The following is a 27,943-nucleotide window of genomic DNA, read 5'->3' as shown; positions in this document are numbered from 1 at the left end:
ATGACTGCAGATGAAAGGCGTGCAGCCGATAGCAGATTTGCTGATTTTATGGACGAAAATATGGATGAGGAAATTGATATTGCTTCAATTGATAATTATGAAGTTGAGGATGATGACGATCGCTCATACCAACATGCTGAAGACTCAGATGCCGAAACTGAAGGATACGTCGAGCTAAATGAAGATACTGATGACGACGATGATGAAGACGAAGAAAATGATGGACAGGAAACGAATGAAAGTTACTATATTGGTAAATATGGCACCCAATGGAGAAAAAACAACATCACGCACTCGTTATCATAACGTGGTCGACTTCAGAAGAAAGAAATCGCGAAATTGAAATCGCGATACGGATAGCCAATCAAATGTTTCAGCAACAATACACTTTTGCAGCCTTTCAAATGTTTTGCGTATCTTTTGAAGGTGGTTCTTTCTGTCTTACCAGGGTCTTTCCACCATATCACCGCAACATATTACCGCTTTTTTGTGAAATTGCATATCACAAAAGAACATAAATGCATTTAGTTGCCTGTTTTCCAAAAGATTCCGATCCGCCGATTTAAGGCTTAAAACCTATAAAAACCACATATATCTGTTTTTATATATTTTTTTTTTTTGACAATGAAAAAAAAAAGAACTAGAGGCTCAAGAAGTCAAGACCCAAGATCGGTTTATATGGCAGCTATATCAGGTTATGGACCGATTTGAACCATACTTGGCACAGTTGTTGGGTATCATAACAAAACACGTCGTGCGAAATTCCATTCCATTCGGATAAGAATTGCGACCTCTAGAGGCTCAAGAAGTCAAGACCCAAGATCGGTTTACATGGCAGCTATATCAGGTTATGGACCGATTTGAACCATACTTGACACAGTTGTTGGATATCATAGCAAAACACGTCGTGCAAAATTTAATTCCAATCGGATAAGAATTGCGCACTCTAGAGGCTCAAGAAGTCAAGACCCAAGATCGATTTATATGGCAGCTATATCAGGTTATGGACCGATTTCAACCATACTTACCACAGTTGTTGGATATCATAACAAAACACGTCGTGCAAAATTTCATTCTGATCGGATAAGAATTGCGCACGCTAGAGGCTCAAGAAGTCAAGACCCAAGATCGGTTTATATGGCAGCTATATCAGGTTATGGACCGATTTGAACTATACTTGACACAGTTGTTGGATATCATAACAAAACACGTCGTGCAAAATTTCATTCCAATCGGATGAGAATTGCGCACTCTAGAGGCTCAAGAAGTCAAGACCCAAGATCGGTTTATATGGCAGCTATATCAAAACATGGACCGATATGGCCCATTTACAATACCAACCGACCTACACTAATAAGAAGTATTTGTGCAAAATTTCAAGCGGCTAGCTTTACTCCTTCGGAAGTTAGCGTGCTTTCGACAGACAGACGGACGGACGGACGGACGGACGGACGGACGGACGGACGGACGGACAGACGGACGGACATGGCTAGATCGACATAAAATTTCACGACGATCAAGAATATATATACTTTATGGGGTCTCAGACGAATATTTCGAGTAGTTACAAACAGAATGACGAAATTAGTATACCCCCCATCTTATGGTGGAGGGTATAAAAATTATATATAACTGTCCAATAAAATCAACTTACAAATCAAAGGATTTTGAAATGTTAAGATAAAGTAGGTTAGGTTAGGTTCTTTGTCCTAATGATTCATGCATTTTTTTATTTTAAAACTCTGCGTACTTGATTTATATCTACACTACGTCTTTAATGCTAGGATGGTATTCTTGTTTATATGTTGTACAATATATATTTGGCTCGAAATTATTACCATCCTCAAATTTTTGCATTCTAAAATTAAGCACAGATCTTTAACTTTTTTTGAGTGTAAACATAATACATGTTCAAATTTATGTTCTAACAGAGAAGTATTTACATAATCCATCGTTTTAATTGTTTTAAGCCCATTACCATTAGAATGTAGGGTATTTTCATTTTATCATTTCGTTTGCAACATTGATGTCAGATTATAATTGGATATAGTTGTCATATAGACAAAATTTCTGATTTGACTTCTTGAACACATAAGACGGGTACTCGTCTAGCTCTGAAATTTTGAAAGGTGTCTTTTAGTAGACCCTTTAACATTCATGCTTAATATATTTCTTACCACAAATATGTTCATACGGAAGGCTCCTTCAGGTAGTTTTGACCTCGTGAAGTTTTTGCAAGTTTGATAAGATTGATAAATTACTAAGAACAACTGACAATGGTAATTTATTAATATTGTCATAAGGCCAAAACTGCCTGAAGAAGCGTTCCAATGCTTTTGCGATGTACTGGAGAGTTCTTAACTTTTATTTTGGCTACAAGTTTTGTCTTAGTCTGGAGGCTCGATTTTCACCGTAGACGTATGGTCTAGTTGACTATTTTGTTCAGTATAACCCCGAGAGCCAGAAACCTGAAGGGCCTATTAAGATTTTTTTTCTCGCGAATATCCATCCTAGTGGATATTCAAATTTGCCCATGAATATTCCATTAAGGAACAGGGGATAATTTCTAACATATCAATGAGTGTTGACCGATTCGAATTGTTAAGCTCAGTGATAAGGCGAGTACGAACGGCGTGCCGCAGAGCGACACCTCTTTGGGAAGAAGTTTTTACATTGCTGTCATACCATTCTTTCAAATGGCATAGTACATCACAAATGTACTATGCCATTTGATGTTCTCGCTAAAATTCGAACCCAGGCGTTCAGCGTTATAGGCGGACATGCTAACTTCTGCGCTACGGTGGCTTCTATTGGGTTGCCCAAAAAGTAATTGCGGATTTTTTAAAAGAAAGAAAATGCATTTTTAATAAAACTTAGAATGAACTTTAGTCAAATATACTTTTTTTACACTTTTTTTCTAAAGCAAGCTAAAAGTAACAGCTGATAACTGAAAGAAGAAAGAATGCTATTACAGAGTCACAAGCTGTGAAAAAATTTGTCAACGCCGACTATATGAAAAATCCGCAATTACTTTTTGGGCAACCCAATACATTTATAATTATATCAAATAAGAAACTTAGCAATTTATACATAAAGATTGGTATTCAAATTGAAGAGGGTTGGGGTAAGTCTTCCAATAAGATTTAGGCAAAACAAAATGATGATGATGAAGATGATGATGATAGGAAAGACAAATTGCAAGACTCTAGTGATTAGTGGACTATATACAGTCCACTAATCACTAGAGTCTTGTATTTATGTAGATGCTTGTTATTTCTCAGGATTGGGGAATAACAAGCGTAGAAACCCCACAGGAACCGCAGAAGAATTAAACAAATAAAAACGTGCTTTGTTCGGCCAGGCCGAATCTTGTGAAACGACCACCGTGGATTCTGCTAAAATGTGGAAACTATATCTGCTAATGGACCGATTTGAACTGTATTTCGCACAGTTGTTGAGAATCATAACAGACTATATGCAAATATTCAGCCAAATCGGATCAAATCGCGGCTTGTAGGGGGTAAAAAAATCAAATCGGGAGATTGGTTTATATGGGAGCTATATCAGGTTATAGACTGATTTAAACTGTATTTGGCACAGTTGTGGAAGTCGTAACAGAACACCGCATCCAATATTTCAGCCAAACCGAACAAAAATTGCGGCGATCGGTCTATATCAGGAGATCAGATTATATGGGAGCTATATCAGGTTATAAACCGGTTCAGTCCGTATTTGGCACAGTTGTTGGAAGTCATAACAGAACACCATATGAAAAATATCAGCCAAATCGGACAAAAATTGCGGCTTGTAAGGGCTCCAGAAGTTAAATCGGGAGACCGGTTTATATGATGGTTATGTAAGGTTATAGATCGATTCAGACCGTACTTGGCACAGTTGTTGGAAGTCATAACAGAACTCTATATGCGAGATTTCAGCCAAATCGGACAAACATTGCGGTTTGTAAGGGCTCAAGCAGTAAAATCGGGAGATCGGTTTATATGGGAGGTATATCTGAATCTGGACCGATATGGCCCATTTCCAATCCCCAATGACCTACATCAATACTAAGTATCTGTGCAAATTTCAAGCGGCTAGCTCTACCCGTTCGACCACTATCGTGATTTCGACAGACGGACGGGTGGACATGGCTAGATCTACTCAGAAAGGCGAGACGATGAAGAATGTACATTCTTTATGGGGTCTTAGACGGATATTTGTACGTGTTACAAGCGGAATGACTAGATTAGTATACCCTCATCCTATGGTGGTGGGTATAAAAAACAAAACGCAGAGTAATTTCAGTAAACGTTTCAATACTGGTTTATTGAAGTAAAACGGTTAGAGTTAGAGAGAGCTAAAGTGATAGAGAAGGAGGCCACCGTAGCGCAGAGGTTAGCATGTCCGCCTATGACGATGAACACCTGGGTTCGAATCCTGGCGAGACCATCAGAAAAAATTTTCTGCGGTGGTTTTCCCCTCCTAATGCTGGCAACATTTGTGAGGTGCTATGCCATTTCACATTTCACCAAAGCGGTGTCACACTGCGGGCCTCCGTTCGGACTCGGCTATATAAAGGAGGCTCCTTATCATTGAGCTTAAAACTTGAATCGGACTGCACTCATTGATATGTGAGAAGTTTGCCCCTGTTAGTTAGTGGAATGTTCATGGGCAAAATTTGCATTTGCAAGGTGATAGAGAAGGGGTGTTAATGAAGAGAGGATAAGACCTTACCGATCAAGTGCTGATGAACAAGTGATCGATCTTAAAATGGTAAGAAAGGAAATTAGTAGCTAGTGTTTCAATTCCATGATGTTTTGTTAGTACTAAATGACGTTTGTTATTCAACTCTTTTACAATTCGATCAGAGTTGAAGAATTTAAATTATAATTCATTTAATTCAAATAAAGTGTCTACAGTACATTTCAGGAGTAAATACAATTCAATACTATAAAAAATTGTAATTATAAGACAATTTCATAATTTAAGGACAGGATCGTCCACAAATGTCGATGCGGCCAACTGCAATGAGTTTTATCCCTTTTTTCAGTATTTATAACCTACACCACCGTTGTGGTACAGGGTGTTATAACGAAGTGCATTTGTTTGTAACACCCAGAAGGAAGAGAGTATACCGATCGACTCAGAATCACTTTCCGTTTCGATTTAGTTATATCCGTCTGTCCCTCTGCCCTTCTGCCCATGTTAATTTGTGTACAAACTACAGGTCGCAATTTTCATCCGATCGTCTTCAAATTTGGCAAATTAATTTTTTTGACGTAGGGACGAAGCCTATTGAAATTGGATAAAATCGGTTCATATTTAAATATAGGTCCCATATGTTCGTCCGATTTAACTATTGCTATATTAATGTGGTCATTTGTTAACCGATTCTATCGAAATTTGGCGAAAGGATTTTCTCTTTACTTTCGACAATACTGGTGAATTTCACAGAAATCGGTTCCGATTTAGATATAGCTCTCATAAATACATATCGCCCTATTTTCTCCACTAGAGGCACTGGAAGTGCGTTTATTCAACAATATTTTTAAAATTGTGTACAACGTTTTCCTCGACGACTACTACAATGTCTGCAGAGTTTGGTCGAAATCGGTTAAGAATGATATAGCTCCCTAACATTCTTTCGTCCGATTTTGAGACATATTGGGATAAAGTGTCAATTTGTTAACCGATTCTCTCGAAATTTAACAGTAAATATTTTCTTACGACTCCTAATATTACTGGTGAATTTCATAGAAATCGGTTCAGATTTAGATATAGCTGCCATATATGTATATCGGCCGATTTTCACTTCTAGGCTCACAGCAAGCGCATTTATTCACCAATATTTCCAAAATATTGTACAGCGCTTTCCCCGACGACTGCCGCAGTATCTTAGAAGTCTGGGTGAAATCGTTTCAGATTTAAATATAGCACCCATTTATATGTTCGTCCGATTTAAGTGCTCATTCGTAAACCTATACTCTGGAATATTGGCACGTAAGATTTCCCTATGACTCTTAATATTTCTGGTGAATTTCATAGGAGTCGGTTCCGATTAAGATAATAGCTGTCATATATGTATTTCGCCCGATTTTCACTTCTAGAGCCATTGCGCGCGCATTTATTCACCAATATTGCCAAGATTTTCGCAATATTGGTTCGCTCCAAATGTGATACAGATTGCTTAATAACCCATCTGAAAACATTCGGCGAGGTCCATCAAAATTGGTTCAGAATTGGATATAGCTCCTACTTTGTACTTATAGGGTAGATGTAGGGCATTATACAGTCAGCACCGCCCGACTTTTGCCTTTCCTTACTGGTTTTTAACTAGTTATCAAAATCTGATTAATGCTATGCTAATATTGAATTCTTTTATTAAATATATTTATTATATATTTTAGCCTTCAATGGAGCTCCTTCAATTTTGAAAAGTTTAGTGTAAGCTAAATATCACACAGAAGCAGATCGGTCATATCGGTTGTTTAAATGTTGTTCTTATTCAAGTGTATTATATGTGGAATATTGCTGGCATGGCTTTATAAACGTTGGAGAGATCGCCATTCCATTTTATTAGGTGCCCGAGTGCCATCAAATAAATGGCAAATGCTTTTGGGCTTTGGTCCCATATTGTCGGCCAAAGGTAAGAGTAATGTTGAAATGAAAAAGCAATACAATGTAAAAAAGTTGTGGACAAAGTGACCAGCGAGTAATATTTTCATTACTATTGTTAACCTATTGGAGTTAAATTTGGTGCTAGTCAGTCCCTTAGACTAAGTGCACTTCATTTTCATAGTTCCAACAAAATTGGGAGAAAAGTAAGGCTTTTAGAACCTAAGGAAGTCAAATGGGTGGAACAGTCATTTCTATATATGGGTCTATTTGACTCAAAAGCTATTTCGAGAGTAGCAGCTGAAGAAGATTTGTCTACATTGCGTAAAGATGCTTATTATGACCAAATCAATCGAGTCCTGTGAGTATGAACTCCTGTCAGGCAATGAAACTAAAGCAACAGTGGTGAAAAATTTTAAACCTGACCATTGTCCGGTTTCTATATATAGTTCTCCATGTTTGCAAAGAATCTTTGGTAGTTCTAAAGCTCTTCCTGATGGCATGTGGATTTGACGTTCTTACAAAGGGAACCATGAGTGATTAGTGACGTGGTTCGTGGATTATGAAAGTAAGCACTTAAAGATGGGGGAATACAAGACCACTCAGCAAAAGTCACATTACTGGGCAAGTCAGTGAATAACCCGAAATATAATTAAGTAACCAATTATTTTTTGGTATACCCTTAATATTACTTTAACATGTACATATGGTTGGAGGAAAGTTATTCAGAGTGAACATATCATCAGGTGATATAATAATTAATTCTTCGTACAAATACTGAGTTGCTAAAAATAATGACTTACCTCTAAACATACCCAAGTAGGGAAAATAATTATTATTGCTTCTATATATTTCATAACATTGGATTTTTGAGTAGATATGGTACTTAAATGGAGGGAAATTCAGATTAAATAATGCAAAAAAAAATCGATCCAGAATTCAAGTCCAGGAAGGGTCCAACAAGGCAGTGAGTCTCCTCTTTACTTCTACAGTTAGTTTTATAAAAATTTTAAATAATTTATATGTTTGTGAGCAAATGTTTTTCCATATGTTTGTTCCAATTATTGAAGATATTTCGAGAATAGAAAAGGGAAAGAGTCCTCTTCACCATTTTGAAACGAAAAGGGACATCTTTATGTCATGACTTTCCTAATGTTGCACAAAAATTCTGCAGAAGTGGGCTCTCAACTAAATAGATGGGAGATCTATTGGCATAAGTATTAGAGCTGGCAAACTATCGATAATCGCAACATTCGATTTTTGATAGTTTTAATAATAAATATCGATAGTATCGATACTATCGTTAATTTCCCATCACCTTTATTTGAAAAAAAAAATCTGGAGATCGATTTACATAGAAGCAATATCAATGCACAGACCAAATAAAACCAAGATTATTAAAGTCAGTTTAAAGTCATGCATCTATAGTCGCAAAGTATCTTTAAGGATGCATTCAGTGTCGGATAGCTTATTTTTGTTTAAATTTGGAAAAAATTAAACTTTCCGATAGTATCCATCGGAAAAATATCAATCGATATTCAGTAAAAAATTAAATATCAATAGTGTCATAGATATTTTGACAGCTCTAATAAGTATCGGCACGAACATATTCTTCAGCACTGTCCCTTGTAGGCCTGAAAAGAAAGTCGAAACTGTGAAAGGACATTTATATGATGGTTAAGCGGATCAGGAACGCCCTGAACGATTCGCTTAAGTCTAATTTTTCTAGAGCCAAAACCAAGAGGCAAGCAATTACCCCGATGGTTGTCGACGTATCATGTTGGTCTACCGACCTTTGTTACCAGGAGCAGGTAGAAGGTACCATGGGGTTCTTTTGTATCTGAGAATATTAGAAGAAGGATATGAGACTGGAATGTGTTGGATGACCACAATTTCTCTGGTCATCGTTACATTAGTTTCAGCGTTGGAGAAAATACTGCAGAAGTGGGCCAACGAATAAATATAAGAAAGGCGGATTGGTATAAGTTTTGGCACAAATTCTGCATGGCTTTCCCCCCAAGAGCTGAAAAGGAAGTGTAAACTGAGATGACATTGAAAGCCCTAAATAACTCGACTAAGTCTATGATCCGAACCAAGGGGCAAACAGATCGCTATGGTGGACACCAATAGTGGTTGGTCTAAGGTAGAAAACAAACGCTTGCAAGGGATTCTCCAGCTCCGTAGAAGATATTGTAGCGAGGCAGACCGTGCAGTGTACTCGCCCTATGTAAGGATTCAGATCCAAAGGACACCTGCACTCACAGGATCCAGAATTTAACTCCCTATGGGTCAAATTCCGGATTGGATCATACATGCTACATTTTGGATTTTTAAATAGAAGTCCAAACACGGAAAAGGAGGCTTCCATTAATGGCTTCAATACTCTTTCCGATTTCATAACGGAACTTTTGGCTTTTCCATTCGGGCTACAAGACACGACACGGAGGGCCAATACGCCGAGCTCTTTGATGCGCAGGATGATTTGACGCAGCTAGTGAATGAACCGCCACATTCCGTGCGTCTAAGAGCAACAAATGAATACTCTTGATCTTTTCTTAACTTCACATAATGAAAAGTACGAAGTTAAAGCACTTGCACCTCTTGGAAACACCGATCCATTAATGGCATCAACATTCTTATCGATTCCATAACGAAGATTTTGTTGGATATTCCGGACAGTGAATTCGTTGTTGTTGGGCCTCTGACACGGAGGGCCAATATGCCGAGTTCTTTGATGCGCAGGATGACTTGACGCAGCTAGTGAATGAACCGACACACATTCCGTGCGTTGAAGGACAACAAATGAATACTCTTGATCTTTTCTTAATTTCGCATCCCGAAAAGTAGGAAGCACCTCTTGGAAACCCCAATCATTGCATTATTTCAGCCAATTTTTCATATTCTACTCTTCGTGCCGTTTTATCTACAGCCCCAAAAGCGGACGATTTTTATGTACGAAAATGCTCGTTGGGCTCAGCTCAACGATTTCTTCGTGCCGTTTTAGCAAAAGCCCCAAAACGGACACTTTTTATGTACGAAAATGCTAATAGGGCTGAGCTCAACGATTTCTTCCGCAGTTTCAATAGGAACCTTTTCTTTCTTGATAGTGACGCAAATGAGGTGCCTGAAATGATGGAGAAATAAAATTATTTTTTCCAACTCAAATAATTTCGGTTAATTCAAAGGACAAAAGTTGGTTAAATCAGACCAGCAAAATAGGAGGCTTTCATAAATTGGCGTTTCAATAAAAATGCCAGTAATGGATTGCTGCACAAGCAGACAAGAACTTCGTGTGCCAGAGTGCTTAGACGCGGAAAGTTTCCGCTTCTTCAAGAGGAAGTAAGAGCTTTTGGTCGTAAGTGAAAAGGGTGAAGGGCAACTCATCGGCTATTTCGACTCTCATTGAAGACGATCAGATATTCACTGACCCTGTTGATAATCTGCCGGAAGCGATCCCCGTTATTGAGGACTTGTCTAGTTCCATCCGCAGATATTTTTTCGAACACGTGGAGTCAAAAGGTGTTCTTGCATATCTCGGCGTAAATTAATCTCCGGGCCCGGATGGAATATCATCACTTGCAATTGTTCTTCGACGCTCGCTCGTCCTTTATGCAATTTTTTTAAACTTGCTTGTCGTGCGGGTGTTATTCCCGCGCATTGGAAGATGTTCACAATCTTGCTGCCTATCGTCAAGAAGAGTTAGGCGACCAACTCACGAATTTCCAACCAATAGCTTTATGCTTCGTGCTTTCCAAGGTAATGGAGATCATGGTTAACCACCATCTTGTGAGATACTTATAGTCCAATGTTATTCTTTGCGACCGACAGCATGGGTTCCGTAGAAATCGCTCCACGGGTGACCTGATGGCATTTCTGTCGGAAGGTTGGAGTTGTTCTTTCCACCAGTTCGGTGAGAGTATGGTTGTGGCACTGGATATCTCCAATGCATTTTATAGGGTCTGGCACGATGCACTCCTTTCAAATTTTGTCACTTTTGGTGTCGGTGATGACTTCGATTTTGGCAGCCCGAACAAATTTTTGTAGGGCCGATAACCTAATTTTGATGGCCCACAAATGGGCCCGGGCTTTCTAGAGCCCTTAAATCTCGCCCATCTGAATAACAGCTCAACTGTTACCAAATAAAATTTCGCGAAAAAATCTTCATCCGTTCACAAATGACAGACTTATGGAATGTTGCCAGAATTTAAATCTTATTGCTCACAGATTGTTATTAAAATTTCTCATTATTTAAACTCTTTGTGGATTTTATTCTTCATTTCAGTTATCATTCCTGAGTTTGAGAAAATTTTCAAAAACTTCGGCAAAACTACTATGCAATATTTTGGACCTTTCTCTTATTTTGTAACCAGTGATCCGGTATTGATTAAGGATATTCTAACCTCTAAAGTTTGTTTAGCTAAATCGGATATTCCATATAATGTTTTAGCTCACGCCATAGGCAAAGGATTAATAACATTACGTGGTGCGTATGATTTTAACGAAAATATAGATTTTTGCTAACTATTTTTTTTGTTTTTCAAATATTTAGAACCACGCTGGTCTCACGAAAGAAAAATTTTAAATCCCGCTTTCAAAAATTCAAATCTAATAGCCTTTATGGGCATTTTCAATAAACGAGTTAATAGCATTTTCAAGGATATAGACCATAATATCGAAAGTGGAAAGCCAGTGGAGTTACTGCTGAATTTTCGCGAATTATCCCTGCAAATATCAATTGGTGAGTAGAAAATTTTCATTCCGCTACTGAATCTTGTGGATTATTATAGGAAATGCATGTTGTCGACAAAAGTTTCAATGATGTTTTTCTATACCAACCACCATGGGAATGGTGTTGGGTATGGAAATCGCCATTCGAATTATACTAAATCGAAATATTGATCTGTGACCCTATAAAAGAATTAAATTTTTGATTGTCGTAGAATTCTAAGACTATTTAATGAAATCAGTGTAGAGCGAAACTTTAATGTTTTAGTTGTATGAGACTCCCCGACGTACCAAACGAATATGAATTTAAATGCCATATATACTGATTAAAGGCCTTCATAGCATAAACAAAGTATTTCGAAACATATTATGCTGAAATTTAGAACAGTGAGTTGCCTAAGACATCTCGACATAAGGCATCTCAGTTGTATCAGACTCCCTGATGTACCAAACGAATATGAATTCAACTGCCATATATACTGATTAAAGGCCTTGATAGCATAAACAAAGTATTTCGAAACATATCACAATTTGCGAAAATCTCACATCCGTAAATAACCCAGGAACCAGAAAAGTCTTCGCAAGGAGAATACGTATTTTGAGAGGAGCGAAAGAATGAGTCACCCACTAAAACGCAATTTTGCATACGCCCGTCCGGTCACGTGATTTGACTAACACAGTGAACTATCAAATATCAGACCCAAGTTCTTCGCATTCGAAAGAATATCAACCTTTTGGTCATTTATAAATACATTAGAATTCCCTAAAGAACCCCTCTTATTTTTATGAATGACAGGACATTTAGATATGTGTGGACTCAATAATAAATCATTAGCCATGGCCAAGCTATAAACTCTGGCAAGATCAGCATTAAGTCTAATTACACACTCATTGATATTACTCACAGAACCGCTATGAGATATCTGTACGTCATCAGCATACATGAGGAGTTGACTATGAGCCAATTTTTTGGGAAGGTCAGTTCTTATGAATTATGAAACTTCAACTAAAGCACTGATGCAACTGTGATCTGCTCGAAACCCAGTCTGTCTATCACACAACAGTGATTCCCGGTTGAGATATTCAGATAATTTTTCAAATACTTTTGAGAGGTAACAAAGGATAGAAATGGGGCGGAATTCCGTACTAGATTTAGGGATAGGAATTATTTTGGCATGTTTCCAAATGGTTGGGTAGGTACTAGAATCAGAATGAAATGGAAAAAGTATGAAAAGTAAGGAAGAAGTTGGAAAGAATTATGCAAATAAATTTCGGATCTATATTATCAAGGCCCACAACATTAGACTTAATCAATAAAAAACTTTTCAAAAATTCCTCAGTGCTGACATATTTAAACTCGAAACTATTATCCACATCCATGTTATCATTACGCTTCGAGATTAATTCCACCTCGGAGCCGATAGGAACTTTAAAGAAAATTCGACTTAAAAGAAAGCAGAAATCTATTTGACCACGAATTTATTTAGACGAAAACTTAATGTTTAGAATGGTTCTACGACTTTATAATGTAGGAAGCTTTATAAGACTTAATCAGTACTCATACGAAGGTAATGAACTTCTGTCCCACCCATTTCGATGGAGACAAAATAATAGAAATTTTTTTTAATCGATTTTATCAAATCAGAATGAATATTGCAGTACGAATCCCATACCACTGAGCCGTACTCAAGATAACTTCTGACTTGCGAAGTATATACCTTTGTCGTCACAGAGAAATCTTTAAGTTCTTTACTCCAGCGTTTCATAAAGCCAAGAGCACCACGTGCTTTGTTTACAACCATTAAGATGAGTTGACGGAAGTTTAAGTGCACGGAAGTTTAATGCTTTGCTAGAGGAGCATTTGACCTTTCTATGCATTTTCGTAAGTAACCATAGCCTGTCAACATCTTTGTGACGTAATAGTGGACGTCGCTGTGCTTCCTATTTCTCCACATCTGTAATGGTCGTCGCGCACGCCTGGCCCGATTCTCGTCCACCTTTGTTGCAGTCTCTCAATAGTCTCCTCTCGTAAGGGCCATACGTGTATAATCTGTTTGAATCTCACCCTGTCCTCTATGGATGTTGCACTTCGTGGTGTAGAGCGTCGCACGCTCCATGGCCTCTAGGTCTATAGGAACCATTCCGGCTATTACAAAGGCTGCGGACTACGCCACTGTCCGGTAGGATGATATGACCCTAAGAGCTGTCGTCTTCTGTACCGAGAGCAGGGATTTCGCTCGGCATGATGTCTGTAGTGTCTGACCCCATGTTTCAGTAGTGTCCGACCCCATTTTCAGGATGCTATTGCCCTTCTCTCACCAGTAGCCGAGACACTTAAGGGACTACTCCTCCCGAGCCCCGATGGCGAATTTCCATTAGCCGACCATAAGCATGGCTTTCGAAGACCGCATAGCTCAACAACTGCTTTGCATGGCATCACCGCACAAATTTGCCGTGCCTTCAATCAGCCCAGGCCATGTGATAGGACGGTCCACGTGGCACTGGGCCTATCGAAGGCACTCGACACAGTCAGCCATGCCAATATGTCCCTTCAGCCAGACTTGAAACGCTGGATCGCGAATTAACTATGTGGTCGCCAGTCATTTATGGAATTTAGGGATAAGAAATCGAAACACCGTAGAGTGAAACAGGGAGTTCCCCAAGGCGAGGTGATATCTCCGGCACTGTTTAACCTCTACCTATCCTCTATTTCACCCACCGCCCATAACCCTTCAGGTAGATCTACATGATGTAGAGCGTGAGGTCCAGCGCTACAAGAGAGAACCTTTAGATCAAGCGGGTCAACACAACAATCATGCAGACACGATAGCAGATGCGTTGAATAGCTAAAGGGTTAATGTGCTCCTTAGAGAACGACCGCCTCCTATTGCACATGCAAAAATTGACCTCCACCGGCAAACCAGAGTAGTTCTGGGTCTTGACAACAATCATGCAGATACGGTAGCAGATGCGGTGAAAAGCTACCGGGTGAATGTGGTCCTTGGAGAAGGATCCTCCTCAATCCCTACGGAGCAAGGATTGATGCCAAAGTCCAAGATGTATGCCCCGATTGTGACCTGACGATACATGCACCTGTTTAACTGCCCAGCCGGACCCACTTGTCTTGACCCAGATTCCCCTGGACGCAGGATTGTTGGATCTGGATACTCAACAGAATAAATCAGACGTAAGATAGAACACAACATACTGGTACAACAACAACAACAGGATCATACTGTATGTCTCCATTAACAGTCTGCGCCTGCTAGGATATGCCCACCTGCGCTTGTCATCAGTCGACTGTGTTGCGTAGTTATCCTTGCTTCATTTGAGGTCGCGTGCCGTATATACTCTGCATAGGTCAACTTTGTATCCAGTCGGATCTCTAGATATTTGAGCGATCTCTTGGTTTTCACCACTATGTCGTGTCGAGTGTAATTTTTCTGCAAGATGTAATTTTTGAAGCCAAGATGTAACCATGAACCCTAGAAGTTTAGATTACAAATATAAGAAAACTTTTGCTCTGTGTATTGTAAAAGAGGGCACAGCGGAGCGTGTCTGGGTGGGCTAGTGCCAATTTATATATTCAATTCAGTTTTATTCACTCCATTTATCAGTACGACAGGTACCATTAAATCGTAAACCAACAGTTTAGGTAGAATTTTAGGCAATCAATAGAGTGTTTATAGTGGGATTAACCTAATTAATACTTAAATTTTTTACTATTGTTTGGCATAAACAAAGGTGTGCTGTGTCTGCTCGCCGTTGTTTTACAAAGTCGGTATGTTGAATGATATAATTTCTTGCATATTTTATTAACAGTTTTGAAATAGCCACAAAGGAAAATATATCACTAGATGTTCCACTTAATATTCAAAAAGTTTTTAATAGTTTAGAGCTAGCTATAAATAGTTCAGCTGTTGACCGATTTGTTTTAATCCCCACCACCATAGGTTTAAGATTCTACTTGTTCTTGTTGTAAAAACTTGTGATATCAATTGGCAAACCTTTAAACTTGATCGCCATGACGTTCGATTTGATTAAGCCAAGGCGGTCTGTCCGTCTGTAGAATTAACCACAATGTTTGAACGAATGTGGTTCGAACGGTGTATGCCATTCGAGTGCTAAAATGGGCATATACTCATATTATCCTTATAAACCAATTCGCAGATATGGCTTATTCAACCCCTAGATGTTTCTTTTTGTACATGATTGGGATAAATCACTTAGCATAATTGGGTGTAATCCCCATCGACCCACCCTAATAAGAACTATTTATGCAAAATTTCAAACACATGTTGACCTAGGACAGGAATATGACTAATGGAAGAGACGGTCGCAATCCTTCCCTTCTTTCTGTTCAATCTAGAAGCTCTAAATCAGTGATGGGCACACTATCACTGTTAAAAAGAGCAAACTGTGTTTGTGTGAGTACCATCAAACATGAACTTAATGAAATAGAGTCAGCTGAACTAAGCCACACGAAGTTGTTTACACTATCTGTGTACTTCAGATCGTTTTTATACCCACCACCATAGGATGAAGGTATATTTCGTGTGTAACACCTCGAAATATTCGTCTAAGGCCTCATAAAGAAGGTATATATTCTTGATCACGCCATGTCCGTCCGTTCGTCCGTCCGTCTGTCGAAATCATGATAGCGGTCGAACGCGTAATATTAGCCGCTGAAAATTTTGCACAGATACTTAGTATGCATTGACATCGAGGGGGCTTTTAATAATGTGTGGACCGACACACGGATCCAATCCTTAGACCAGGTGGACCCGATCCATAGAGACTAGATAAATTGTAATTTATAATTGTGGATAAATTGTGTGTCCCATGGCATAAATATAAGGGAGAAAGTGACACAAGGCCCGCCACAAGGGGGCATTTTACCGGGTGGACCCGATCCATAGAGACTGGATAAACCATATGGAACAGGTGGATAAATTGTGTGTCCCATGGCATAAATATAAGGGAGAAAGTGACACACAAGGACACAAGGCCCGCCACAAGGGGGAATTTTACTGCCCACCATAAATGACCTATTACGGATGCTGACTGAGGAGGGATTTGAACCTGTCTGCTACGCAGAAAATGTTATTATACGTCTAAGGGGTAAAGATCCGAACGAGCTATGCAGAAGGGCCGAAAGGGTCTTGGATATGGCATATGACTGGGCTAGATCCAGAGCTCTCAATGTTAACCCAGAGAAGACTGAAATATGCCTATTCACGAAAAAGACAAAGGTGGGCCAATTTAACGCACCACGTTTCCTCAATAAGACGATTTCGATATCTGACAAGGTCAAATACTTAGGTGTGATCTTGGACAGGAAACATAATTGGAAGTGTCACATTCAGGAGCGTACTGAGAAAGCTCACAGATGTTGGGCCCTATGTAAACGGGCAGTAGGCTCGAAACCCAGCCTGAATCTGAATATAGTCCACTGGCTCTACAGGTGCGTGATTAGATTAATACTTACTAACGCCTCAGTAGTTTGGTGGACAGCTATGGAGAAAAAGTGCAACATAACCATACAACATGTTCAGAGAACATGTTGTCTTGGCATAGGCGAAGCGATGAGGACCACTCCCACTAGGGCACTGGAGACTATTCTAGATATCCGACCCATTGACATAAAGATTAAGAATGAGGCAGCCACTGCGGCTATGAGACTTAAGGCGATGGGAGAATGGATTTAGAATGGGAGCAGCTCATACCATCGCGGTATAATCGAGGCGATGATAGGAAACCTGGAAGGAAGGGAAGAGGTTTCCGATCGGATACCTGAGTTGAACCTTGAAGTCAAGTGCGAGGCACTGCTGCCATCGGCACAGTCTTGGATTGACGGAACCCAAGTATTGCCATCTGGAAGATCATGTTACGCGGATGGATCAAAGCTAGAAGACAGAGTGGGTCTGGGGTCTACATTGAGAACCCAGGGACTGAGATCTGTTTTAGACTGCCTGACCATAATACGGTCCTGCAGGCGGAGATCCGGGCGATCACGGAATGCGTGAAGTGGTGTGGTGCTAACGCGAGAACGTCGAGTGTGAACATCTTTACCGACAGTAAAATTGTCATAAGGGCAATAACAACCAGGACGGTAAGGTCACGAACAGTCCTGCAGTGTACGAAGGAGATTAACGCCATCTCTGAGGATGGCAAAATCCGCATCGTTTGGGTGTCGGGCCATAACGGAGTAAGGAGAAATGAAAGTGTCGACGATTTGGCGGTGAAGGCCGGAGGACTGCCGTCAATAAACTTGGTTAAACCGAAGCCTTTCGGGTCGACGCAGTCCGAGTTAAGGGAGTGGGCGACGAATGCGCATGCAATATTGTGGAAAAGCGAAAAGGTCGCTAGGACGGCGAAAATCCTATGGGGGGATCCAGATCGTGAGGAGACGAGGCTAGTACTGAAAGGAAGCAAGAAGGAGGTCAGTATAGTTATTGATATCATAACGGGACACATAGGACTACGAGCTCACTTATGAAAAATCGGTGCGGCAAGTGATAGCATGTGTAGGGCATGCGTGGAAGTTGATAAGACGTTGGAGCATTTCATTTGTCATTGCCAGGCTTTCGCATCCAACAGATACCGGTACTTAGGTGGATACACAATACAAGACATGAACCAATTTAGGGTAGTGGAATTGAAAACAATTGAGGATTTTGTAAGTAGCACGGAATTCCTAACTTAAAATTTTATTTTTAGAGGTTACTTTATAGTTTTTAGAGCGCACAACAAGCCGATTACTGGCTTAGGTGTATGTCCGTAGTCGCATGGGGCGGATTAATATCTGCACCCTCTTTTCAACCTAACCTAACCTAGTATTAATGTAGGTCGTTGGGTATTACAAATGAGCCATATCGGTTCATATTTGGATATAGCTCCCATATAAACCGATCTCCTGATTTGACTTCTTGAGCCCCCGGAAACCGCAATTGTGGTCCGATTTGTCTGACATTGCGGTGTTGTTATGACTTCCAACAGCTCTGCCAAGTACGGTCTAAATCGGTCCATAACCTAACTTTTAACCTCCGACATAAACCAATCTCCCGATTTGACTTCCTGAGACCCTGGAAGCCACAATATTTGTCCGGTTCAGCTGAAATTTTGCATGTAGTATTCTGTTATGACTTCCAACAACTGTGCAAAGTACGGTTGAAATCTGTGTATAACCTAATATAGCTTCCATATAAACCGATCTCCCGATTTGAATTCTTGAGCCCCTGGAAGCCTCAATTTTCATCGGATTTGGCAGAAATTTTGCACATAATGTTCTGTTATGACTTCTAACAACTGTACAAACTACGGCTTAAATCGGTAAAGAACCTGATATAGCTCCCATATAAACCCATACCATGATTTGATTTCTTGAGCCCTTACAAGCCGCGATTTTTATCCGCTTTGACTGAAATTTTGCATATAGTGTTCTGTTATAACTCTCAACAACTGTGTCAAATACGGTCCATGTCGATCTATAACCATAAATAGCTACCATATTTCAACAGAATCCATGGTGGTAGGTTCCCAAGATTCGGCCCGGCCAAACTTAGCACGCTTTTACTTGTTATACCATCCACCATAGGATGGGGTTATACTAATTTCGTCATTCTGTTTGTAATACCTCGAAATATGCGTCTGAGACCCCATAAAGTAAATATATTCTTGATCATCTTGACATTTGAAGTCGATCTAGCCATGTCCGTCCATCTGTCCGTCAATCCGCCTGTGTGTCGAAAGCACGCTAACTTTCGAAGGAGTAAAACTAGGAGTTTGAAATTTTACACAAATACTTTCTATTAGTGTAGGTCGGTTGGCTAGCGTATTAGCTGCCATATAAACCGATCATGGGTCTTGACTTCTTGAGCCGCTAGAAGGCGCAATTCTCGTCCGATTTGTTTGAAACTTTGCACGTGATGTTTTGGTATCACTTCCAACAACTGTGCTAAGTACTAAGTATGGTTCAAATCGGTTAATAACCTGATATAGCTATCATATAAACCCATCTTGGGTCTTGACTTCTTCAGCTTTTAGAGGGCGCAATTCTTATCTGATTTGGCTGTAATTTTGCACGTGGTGTTTTGGTATCACTTCGAATAACTGTGCTAAGTATGATTTAAATCGCTTCATAATTTGGTATAGCTGCCATAAAAACCGATCATAATAGCATCTTGACTTTTTTAGCCGCTAGAGGGCGCAATGCGTGTGATATTTTGTTATGACTTCCAACAACTGTGCGTAGTATGGCGCAAATCGGTACATAACCTGATATAGCTGCCATATAAACTTATCTGGGATTTAGACTTCTTGAGCCTATAGAGGGCGCAGTTCTCATCTGATTTGTACAACTGCTCCTGCTATGATATTGAACATACATGCCCAATATGGTCTGAATCGATCTATAACTTGATACAGCTCCCATATAAACTGATCTCCCGATTTTGCTTCTTGAGCCTCTACAAGGCTCAATCCTTATACGAATGGACTCAAATATTACACAATGACTTCTAAAGGGTGATTTTTTTGAGGTTAGGATTTTCATGCATTAGTATTTGACAGATCACGTGGGATTTCAGACATGGTGTCAAAGAGAAAGATGCTCAGTATGCTTTGACATTTCATCATGAATAGACTTACTAACGAGCAACGCTTGCAAATCATTGAATTTTATTACCAAAATCAGTGTTCGGTTCGAAATGTGTTCATTCACCGTTCAGCGATGAGGCTCATTTCTGGTTGAATGGCTACGTAAATAAGCAAAATTGCCGCATTTGGAGTGAAGAGCAACCAGAAGCCGTTCAAGAACTGCCCATGCATCCCGAAAAATGCACTGTTTGGTGTGGTTTGTACGCTGGTGAAATCATTGGACCGTATTTTTTCAAAGATGCTGTTGGACGCAACGTTACGGTGAATGAACACATTTCGAACCGAACACTGATTTTGGTAATAAAATTCAATGATTTGCAAGCGTTGCTCGTTAGTAAGTCTATTCATGATGAAATGTCAAAGCATACTGAGCATCTTTCTCTTTGACACCATGTCTGAAATCCCACGTGATCTGTCAAATACTAATGCATGAAAATCCTAACCTCAAAAAAATCACCCTTTACAATGTTCCGCATTCAATTCATTTATGGTCCGAATCGGACCATAACTTGTTTTATGTTCAGATGTGTATGCTGCCTATCTATGCTCTAAACCAGTGATGGGCACACTAACTCTGTTGAAAATTCAAAGTTGTGTTAGTGCGAGGGGCAGTAAAACCCGAACAACCAATCTAGTGAAGAAGCTATGTAAAATAACCACAATACGTCAACCGAACGAGGCCACCCGAAGTTGCTTATAATGCGAGTGTGCTAATGTTCGTCGTTTTACCCGCGGGCATAGGATGTAGTTGGGTGCGGCTGGGTATTGTTGTCCATCCATGCTCTCAACAAACCAAATCAAAGAGTTAATGACAAAGCAAATCGTCTTTTTACAGAGACCATAATTGGAAGGAATTTGGATTACACTGATCACAATGTGAAGGAATACACAACACGTGTAGCAGGGTAAGTGACAACCTTTCAAAACTGGAATTCAAAAACAATACAACAAAAATAGTAAATGATGTTTTTCTATAACTTTAGAGCCCTCAAATACGCTTCAGATTTATCCTTCAGCGGCATATTTATAAATGACTTTGTGCGTAAACTTTGTCAAATGACCGTCTTCAGGAGACATTTGAAAATAATTCACATTCTTAATACTATTATTTTGGAGGTAAGCATATAAGAGAAAATTTCAAACAATAAAACCATTTAACCGATAACCATCAAATCCTGTGCAGCCTAAGATATAGCGTACATATAGTGGTATTGCCCAATTTCCGCAACTTTTGTCTTTTCTTGCTTTCCCCAACATATAAATGGCGATGCAACGATGTATCGGACATTCCGGAAAGGAATAAGGGAGCTGCATTAATGATGACCTGCAAAATTTTTGCTTTAAAAAATTCAGGAAAAATTTTGTTTTTGGGGATCTGGAAGTTCTCCACACTGGACATACTCTTGCATTCCATTTTGTACATACATCTAAGCCAGTAATCGGTATATTGTGCGCTCTAAATACTAAAAAGTAACCTCGAAAAAGAAAATCTAAGTTAGGAATTCCGTGATACTTAAATTCTTAATTGCTTCCATGCCACGCCCCTTAGCTGGTCTTTTCTGGTAATGTGTCGCCACCTAAGTACAGCTGTCTATTTGCCGCCAAAGACGAACAATGACATAGGAAATGCTTCAACGACTCATCATCTTCCGTTATGCCCTTTACATGATATCGAAAGATGAATGCTATACTGACCTCCTTCTTACTACCTTTAAGTTATAGCGTCGTTTTCTCATGATCCGGATCTCCCCATAGGATTTTCGTCGTTTTACCTACCGATCCTAAAGGCTTCGGGTTAACCATGTTTATTGACGGATGTCCTCTGGCCTTCACTGCACAGACTTGAAAAACAACAACTTTGGTCGAAAAACCAGCTACGAAAGTTGTTAATTTTCCTGCAACAATTTTTCTGTAGACGAAATTCTTTTCTTTTATACCGGGGAACTCGATCCTGCGTTTGCAAGTCATGAATGGCATGGGAGTTTTGTGCTCTACATGGTAGTACGCCTATTTGAACAACTACTTCAACTAAAGAATTTGTTGAAAGTCAACAAAATTTCAACAATTCTGTCTGTCAAGTCTATTGTAGAGACTAACTTACTTACGTACTTCAGCAAAGAATGTCTTCGATTCAGTGGTAAAATTCGTTGAGAATTTAAAGTTTGACATACAAATTTGGTAGTTGGTTTTATGTACGAGTTATTTTTTTCTGTGTGCCAAATCGTCTGCCCTTTCATTCCCTCTTACTCCGCTATGACCCGGCACCCAAGCGATGCGGATTGTGCCTTTCCTAAAGAAGGAGTTGATCTCCTTTTTACACTCCAAATATGTTCGTGACCATACCGGCCTGGTTGTTATGATTGTCCGTAAAGAAGTTCATACTCAAAGTCCTCGCGTGAACATCGCACCACCTCACGCATTCCGTGATTGCCCGAATATCCGCCTGCAGGATCGTACTATGGTCAGACAGCTCAAAACAGATCTCAGTCCCTGGGTTCTTAATGTAAACCCCAAGACCCACTCTGTCCTCTAGCTTTGATACATCTGTACAACATAATCTCCCAGCTATAAAAACCACAATTCTGTCAATCCAAGACTTTGCGTATGACAGCAGTGTCTCTCACTTAACCTCAAGTGTCATCTCAGGGCTTCCTATCGTCGCCTCGATTGTTCCACGATGGTGTGATGTGTTCCTATCCTCTATCCTTTCTCCCATTTCCTTAAGTCTCATAGCCGTAGTGGCTGCCTCACACTTTGTTTGTATATGTATGTCGGATATCTGGAATAGTATCCAGCGCCCTGTACTAAATATTGTTATTATACCCATCACCACGGGATGGAGGTATATTAACTTAGTCATTCCGTTTGTAACTCCTCGAAATATTGTTCTGCGACCCCGTTATGTATATATATATATTCTGGATAATCTCGACATTATGATTCGATCTAGCCATTTCCGTCCTTCCGTCCGTCTGTCGAAATCACGATAGCGGTCGACACGTTAAACTAGCTTGAAATTTTGCACAGATACTTAATATTGATGTAGGTCGTTGGGGATCGCAAATGGGTTAAGTCGGTTCAGATTTTGATAAAGTTCCCGTATAAACCGATCACCCAATTTGACTTCTTGAGCCCCTGGAAGCCGCAATTTTTGACTGATTTGGCTGAAATTTTGCACATAGTGTTCTGTTATGACTTCTAACAACTGTGCATAGTACGATTCTAATCCGTATATAACCTGATATTGCTCCCATAAAAACCGATTTGACTTCTTGAGCCCATGGAAGCCGCAATTTTCATCCGATTTGGCTGAAATTTTGCACATAGTGTTCTGTTATGACTTCTAACAACTGTGCTTAGTACGGTTCAAATCGGTCTATAACAAGTATACCTCCCATATTTTAGCAGAAATGCAGGTGGTGGGTATAGACTGTTGCGATAATAACCGACCTTGGATCTTGAGCCACTGGAGGGCGTAATTCTTAACCTATTTGGCTGAAATTGCTATTGTGATGTGCTTGGTTATGGATTCCATAACCTGATATAGCTGCCGTATAAACCGAGTTAAGAATCAAACTTCTTGAGCCTCTAGGGGGCGCAATTCTTATCCGATTTGGCTGAATATTTAATGACGTGTTTTGTTGTGACTCCCAACAACTGTGCCAAATATGGTTCAAATTAGTCCATAACCTGATATAGCTTCCATAAAACCGATCTGGGATCTTGACTTTTAGAGCCTCTAGAGGGCTCTACACAATGACTTCTACTATAGTCTCCAACATTAAATTCGTTTATGGTCCGAATCGGACCATAACTTACGTTGGGATTTGAACTCGACCTCAAGAGTACTCTCAGGTATCCGATCCAAAACCTCTTCCACTCCATCCAGCTTTCTTACCGTCGCCCAATTATACCGCAATCTTATCTCCATTCTCCCATAGCCCTAAGTCTCATAGCCGCAGCTTCATACTTAATATTATGCATCGGATATCTAGAATAGTTTCCAGTACCGAAGTGGCGCCTATGCCACCATAGCATGTTCTATGAACCTGTTGTATTATTTCTATGTTCTACTTGTTCTCCATCGCCGTCCACCAAAACACTAAGGCGTAAGTAAGTTTTGGCCAAATCACGATCCTGTGGGAGGTTTACTTCAGTCGTATGCCATCTCCAAGAGCCTTTCGGTGCTTCTGCATAGCTGATTCGCACTCCTACCCCTTATACGCAATACAATAAAACGTTTGAAATGTCTTTGTAACAAACAAATCTGTTTTATTGAGGAAGTTTTATTTTATTATTGTGGAGGCCACCGTGGCTCAGAGACTAGCATGTCCGCCTAAAACGCAGAATGTTAAAACTTCTCTACGAAGTGGTATCGCTATGCGGCACGCCGCTCGGATTCGGCTTCAAAAAAGGAGCCTCCTTATAATTGAGCTTAAACTTTATTCGGATTGCACTCATATGAGATATGAGATAATTATACCCTGTTCCTTAATGGAATGTTCATGGGAAATTTAGTAGAGGCAGTAGTGCTTAATTGGGGGCCACTTCTCCCCAAAGAGGTTATAAAAAGGAGATCCCTTAGGGTAGGTAGGTAAGTTGAGAGTGGCAGTCCTTATGCATTTTCGATTTAGCTATGTCCGCCTGTCCGTCTATGCATTCATCTGTCTTTCTGTCCATGGTAGTTTGTGTACAAAGTAAAGGTCGCAATTTTATTCTGAACGTCTTCAAATTTGGTACAGGCATCTTTTTTGATCTGAAGATGGAACATTGACATGGGACTTTTCCAATGTTGCCAAGTCCGCAACATTTTGAAAATATAATCCAAACCTTTTGAGATATTTCCAAAATTTTAATATAGGCTTGGAGAACAATCAAAACATTTGTGAATGAAACTGGACTTCGTTCATGTGGCTATCGAGGGCACCTTTGCATCTGCAAATATGATGGATTTTTGACGACTCGGCCACACATCTCAGCCGAAACGGTCGCAATTTCCCGATCAATGTTGGCTCTGATTTCTTCCAACGTCGTTGGCTTGTTGGCATAGACCAATGATTTGACGTAGTCCAAAGAAAATAGTCTAAAGAAGTCAAATCGCACGAACGAGACGAGACAGAACGAGACGCTCATCAAACTTTCTCTTCAATAAATCGATCATAACGTGTGCTGTGTGGCTTGTGGCACAGCACTGTTGAAACCACATGTCGTCCAGGCCCATATCTTCCAATTCAGGCTAAAAATAACCAGTAGGCATGGTGCGTTAGCGTTTTCTATTCACAGTAACATGACGATTTGCATCTTCGATGAAGAAGTATGGCCCAATGACGCCGCCGACATGCAAGCCGCACCAAACAGTTGTTTTTTGAAGATGAAGACTGTCGCCTGACCCTTAACACATATCTTGCTGATTGACGGACCCATTGAGCCCAATATGACTTTCGTCAAAATTGGAGTTAACACTATTAAAGTAACGATCCCCGACCCCCACGAGTTTCGGTTGAAATTTTCTACTATTTGTAGACTTTGTTCCTTCGTGTACATTATCACGATAAAAATGTTCAGTTTACAGAACAAGTTTTCAGTGACAGTTCGATGATTAGTGTAAGAGTGCGTTCACAAATACAATTGAAAGTTGTCAAATCGATTTTGGAAAACCCTTTAGTACTGCATAGCATTTCCCTTCTCGGTTGAAGGTTAGTCATGAATTTTCTATTTTTTCATGTAAAACTTACTTCGTTTATGGTAAAATCTTTAGGGACTTGGTTTATGTTAAAGGATGACGCTTTTACGCATAAAATTACAAAAATTCTTTTAAGCCAAACAAATTTTGTTTACAGCAAAAGTCGCCCCTGCTAATTTAAATTAATAATTACAAATTTAAATCAAAAAAAAAAATTGTAATTAAAAAAATAGTAACTAAAGTCTTCATTTTTCAAATCAGTCTTTTCAAGGTATTAATTCAAAACCTGGTCTGGATCCCAGCTTCGTCCAAAATGTGGGCTCAGTCTTAGAACATATGTTGAGATCTATGAAAATTGAAGGCCTCAAAGAGGAGGATGTAGTCGGCGGCATGTTTCACATGTTTGTGGCGGTAAGTTTTTTCCCTTTTCTTTGATAAATTTCATTAAATGCATAAATTACTTGCAGTCATTCGAAACCAGTTCAACTACCATGTACCTCGCCCTTATTCTTTTGGCCATGCATCCTGAGTATCAGGAAATAGCCTACGCAGAGATCTGTGATGTTTTTCCCGCTCCCAATGATGAGGGGGAATTCGAAGTAAACTATGAACATATACCTCAATTGGTATATCTCGATATGATTCTTAATGAAACGATGAGAGTATTTCCTATCGTGCCACAGGTCGGAAGAAAAGTTGTTGGCGAAAATTTTACACTTAGCAATGGAGTAGTGCTGCCCAAGGATCAAAACATATTTGTGGACATTCATAGTCTACACCGTAACAAAGAAATCTGGGGTCCTGATGCTCATGACTTTAATCCAGACCATTTCCTAAGACACAATGTGGAAAGCCTACATCCCTATGCTTTTATACCATTTACCAAAGGATTAAGATTTTGCATTGGTAAGCGCAGATCACATATGGAGAACTTGGTGTAAGCGAATTTAGATTTTTTTTTCATTTCTTTGCAGGTATGCGATATGCTGAGCTTAGCATCAAAGTGGCATTGGCCAAATTAATAAAAAGATATAAATTTAGCACCTGCAACACCATGGCAGATTTGAAATTTGAAAATCACATAACAACACAGCTGGCTAGTCATCCATCTATAACTGTGGAAAGGCGATTGGAATTAAAATTGTAATTCTTATGAAAAATTGCTTTTGGCATTGTTATGTTTAAAAGTTTAAATAAAATATTTGTAAAACATTGATATGAACTTTTTATAGCTTAGGCATAGTGGGATTGGAAACAAAAACAATGAGAAACGTGCAAAGTTTAGCAGGCCGGAATCTTAGGAATCCACTTCTATGGGTTCCACTATTCTCACCAGAGGCCTGGTCCGTCCCTACTGTGGAATATAAATGGAGTGAAATAGCATAAGTAGGTCTCTTTAGAAAATAGACTGCCATTCTAACCTAACCTTCCCATTTCGTTGGCTCTAAATGGGGCCTGAATCCGAGGATAGTCCACTGGCTCTACAGGAGTGTGATTAGACCAGTACTTACTCAGTAGTTTGGTGGACTGCTATGGAGAAAAAGTCCAACATAAGGACCATATAACAGGCCTAGAGAACATGTTGTCTTGGCATAGGCGGAAAGATGAGGACCATGCCCACTAGAGCACTGGAAACTATTCTAGATATCCGACCCATTGGCATGCAGCCACCCATTGACAGGCAGCAACTGAGGCTATGAGACTTAGGGAAGGGTAGAGATTTCCAATCGGATACTTGAGACAACACTTGAGGTCGAGTGCGAGGTACAGCTGCCAGCGGCACAGTCTTGGACTGACGAAACCCTAGTATTGCCATCTAGAAAATCATGTTACAAGAATGGATTAAAGCTAGAGGACAGAGTAGGCCTGAGGGTCTACATTGAGAACCCAGACATTGAAATCTTTAGACTGCCTGGACATAATACGGACCTGCAAGCTGAGCTCCAGTGATCACGGAATGCGTGAGGTGGTGTCGTGCTAAAGCGAGGACGTCGAGTGTGAACATTTTTACGGACAGTAATCAAGCCATAAGGGCAATAACAACCAGAACGGTAAGGTCTCAAACAGTCTTGCAGTGTAAGAAGGAGATTAACGCCTTTTCTGAGGATGGCACTATCCGCAACGTTTGGGTGTCGGGCCATAACGGAGTAAGGGGGCAGAGGCAGTGAAGACCGGATTAAACTTGGTTAATCCGAAGCCTTTCGGGTCCACGGAATTCGAGTTAAGGGCGTGGGCTGTGGAACAGCGAAACAAACTATGGGGTGA

The 27,943-nt window shown here is 39.9% G+C and overlaps 1 protein-coding gene across 1 annotated transcript; it reads left to right on the top strand.

Annotated features, from left to right (window-relative positions):
* On the top strand, window positions 1–26,825 carry LOC106082618 (probable cytochrome P450 313a4). Its single transcript, XM_059367274.1, has 9 exons — window positions 1–253; window positions 10,895–11,095; window positions 11,162–11,350; window positions 20,831–20,900; window positions 20,979–21,111; window positions 25,940–26,089; window positions 26,146–26,304; window positions 26,362–26,584; window positions 26,653–26,825. The coding sequence occupies exons 1-9, from the start codon at window positions 1–3 to the stop codon at window positions 26,823–26,825; spliced, it is 1,551 nt and encodes a 516-aa protein (XP_059223257.1).
* Window positions 26,826–27,943: the final 1,118 nt, after the last annotated feature.

This window comes from Stomoxys calcitrans, chromosome 4, assembly GCF_963082655.1.
Source record: "Stomoxys calcitrans chromosome 4, idStoCalc2.1, whole genome shotgun sequence".
Classification (NCBI taxonomy): Eukaryota; Metazoa; Arthropoda; class Insecta; order Diptera; family Muscidae; genus Stomoxys; species Stomoxys calcitrans.
The sequence above is the reverse complement of the archived record's forward strand: the minus strand, read 5'-3'. Positions and strand labels throughout refer to the sequence as shown.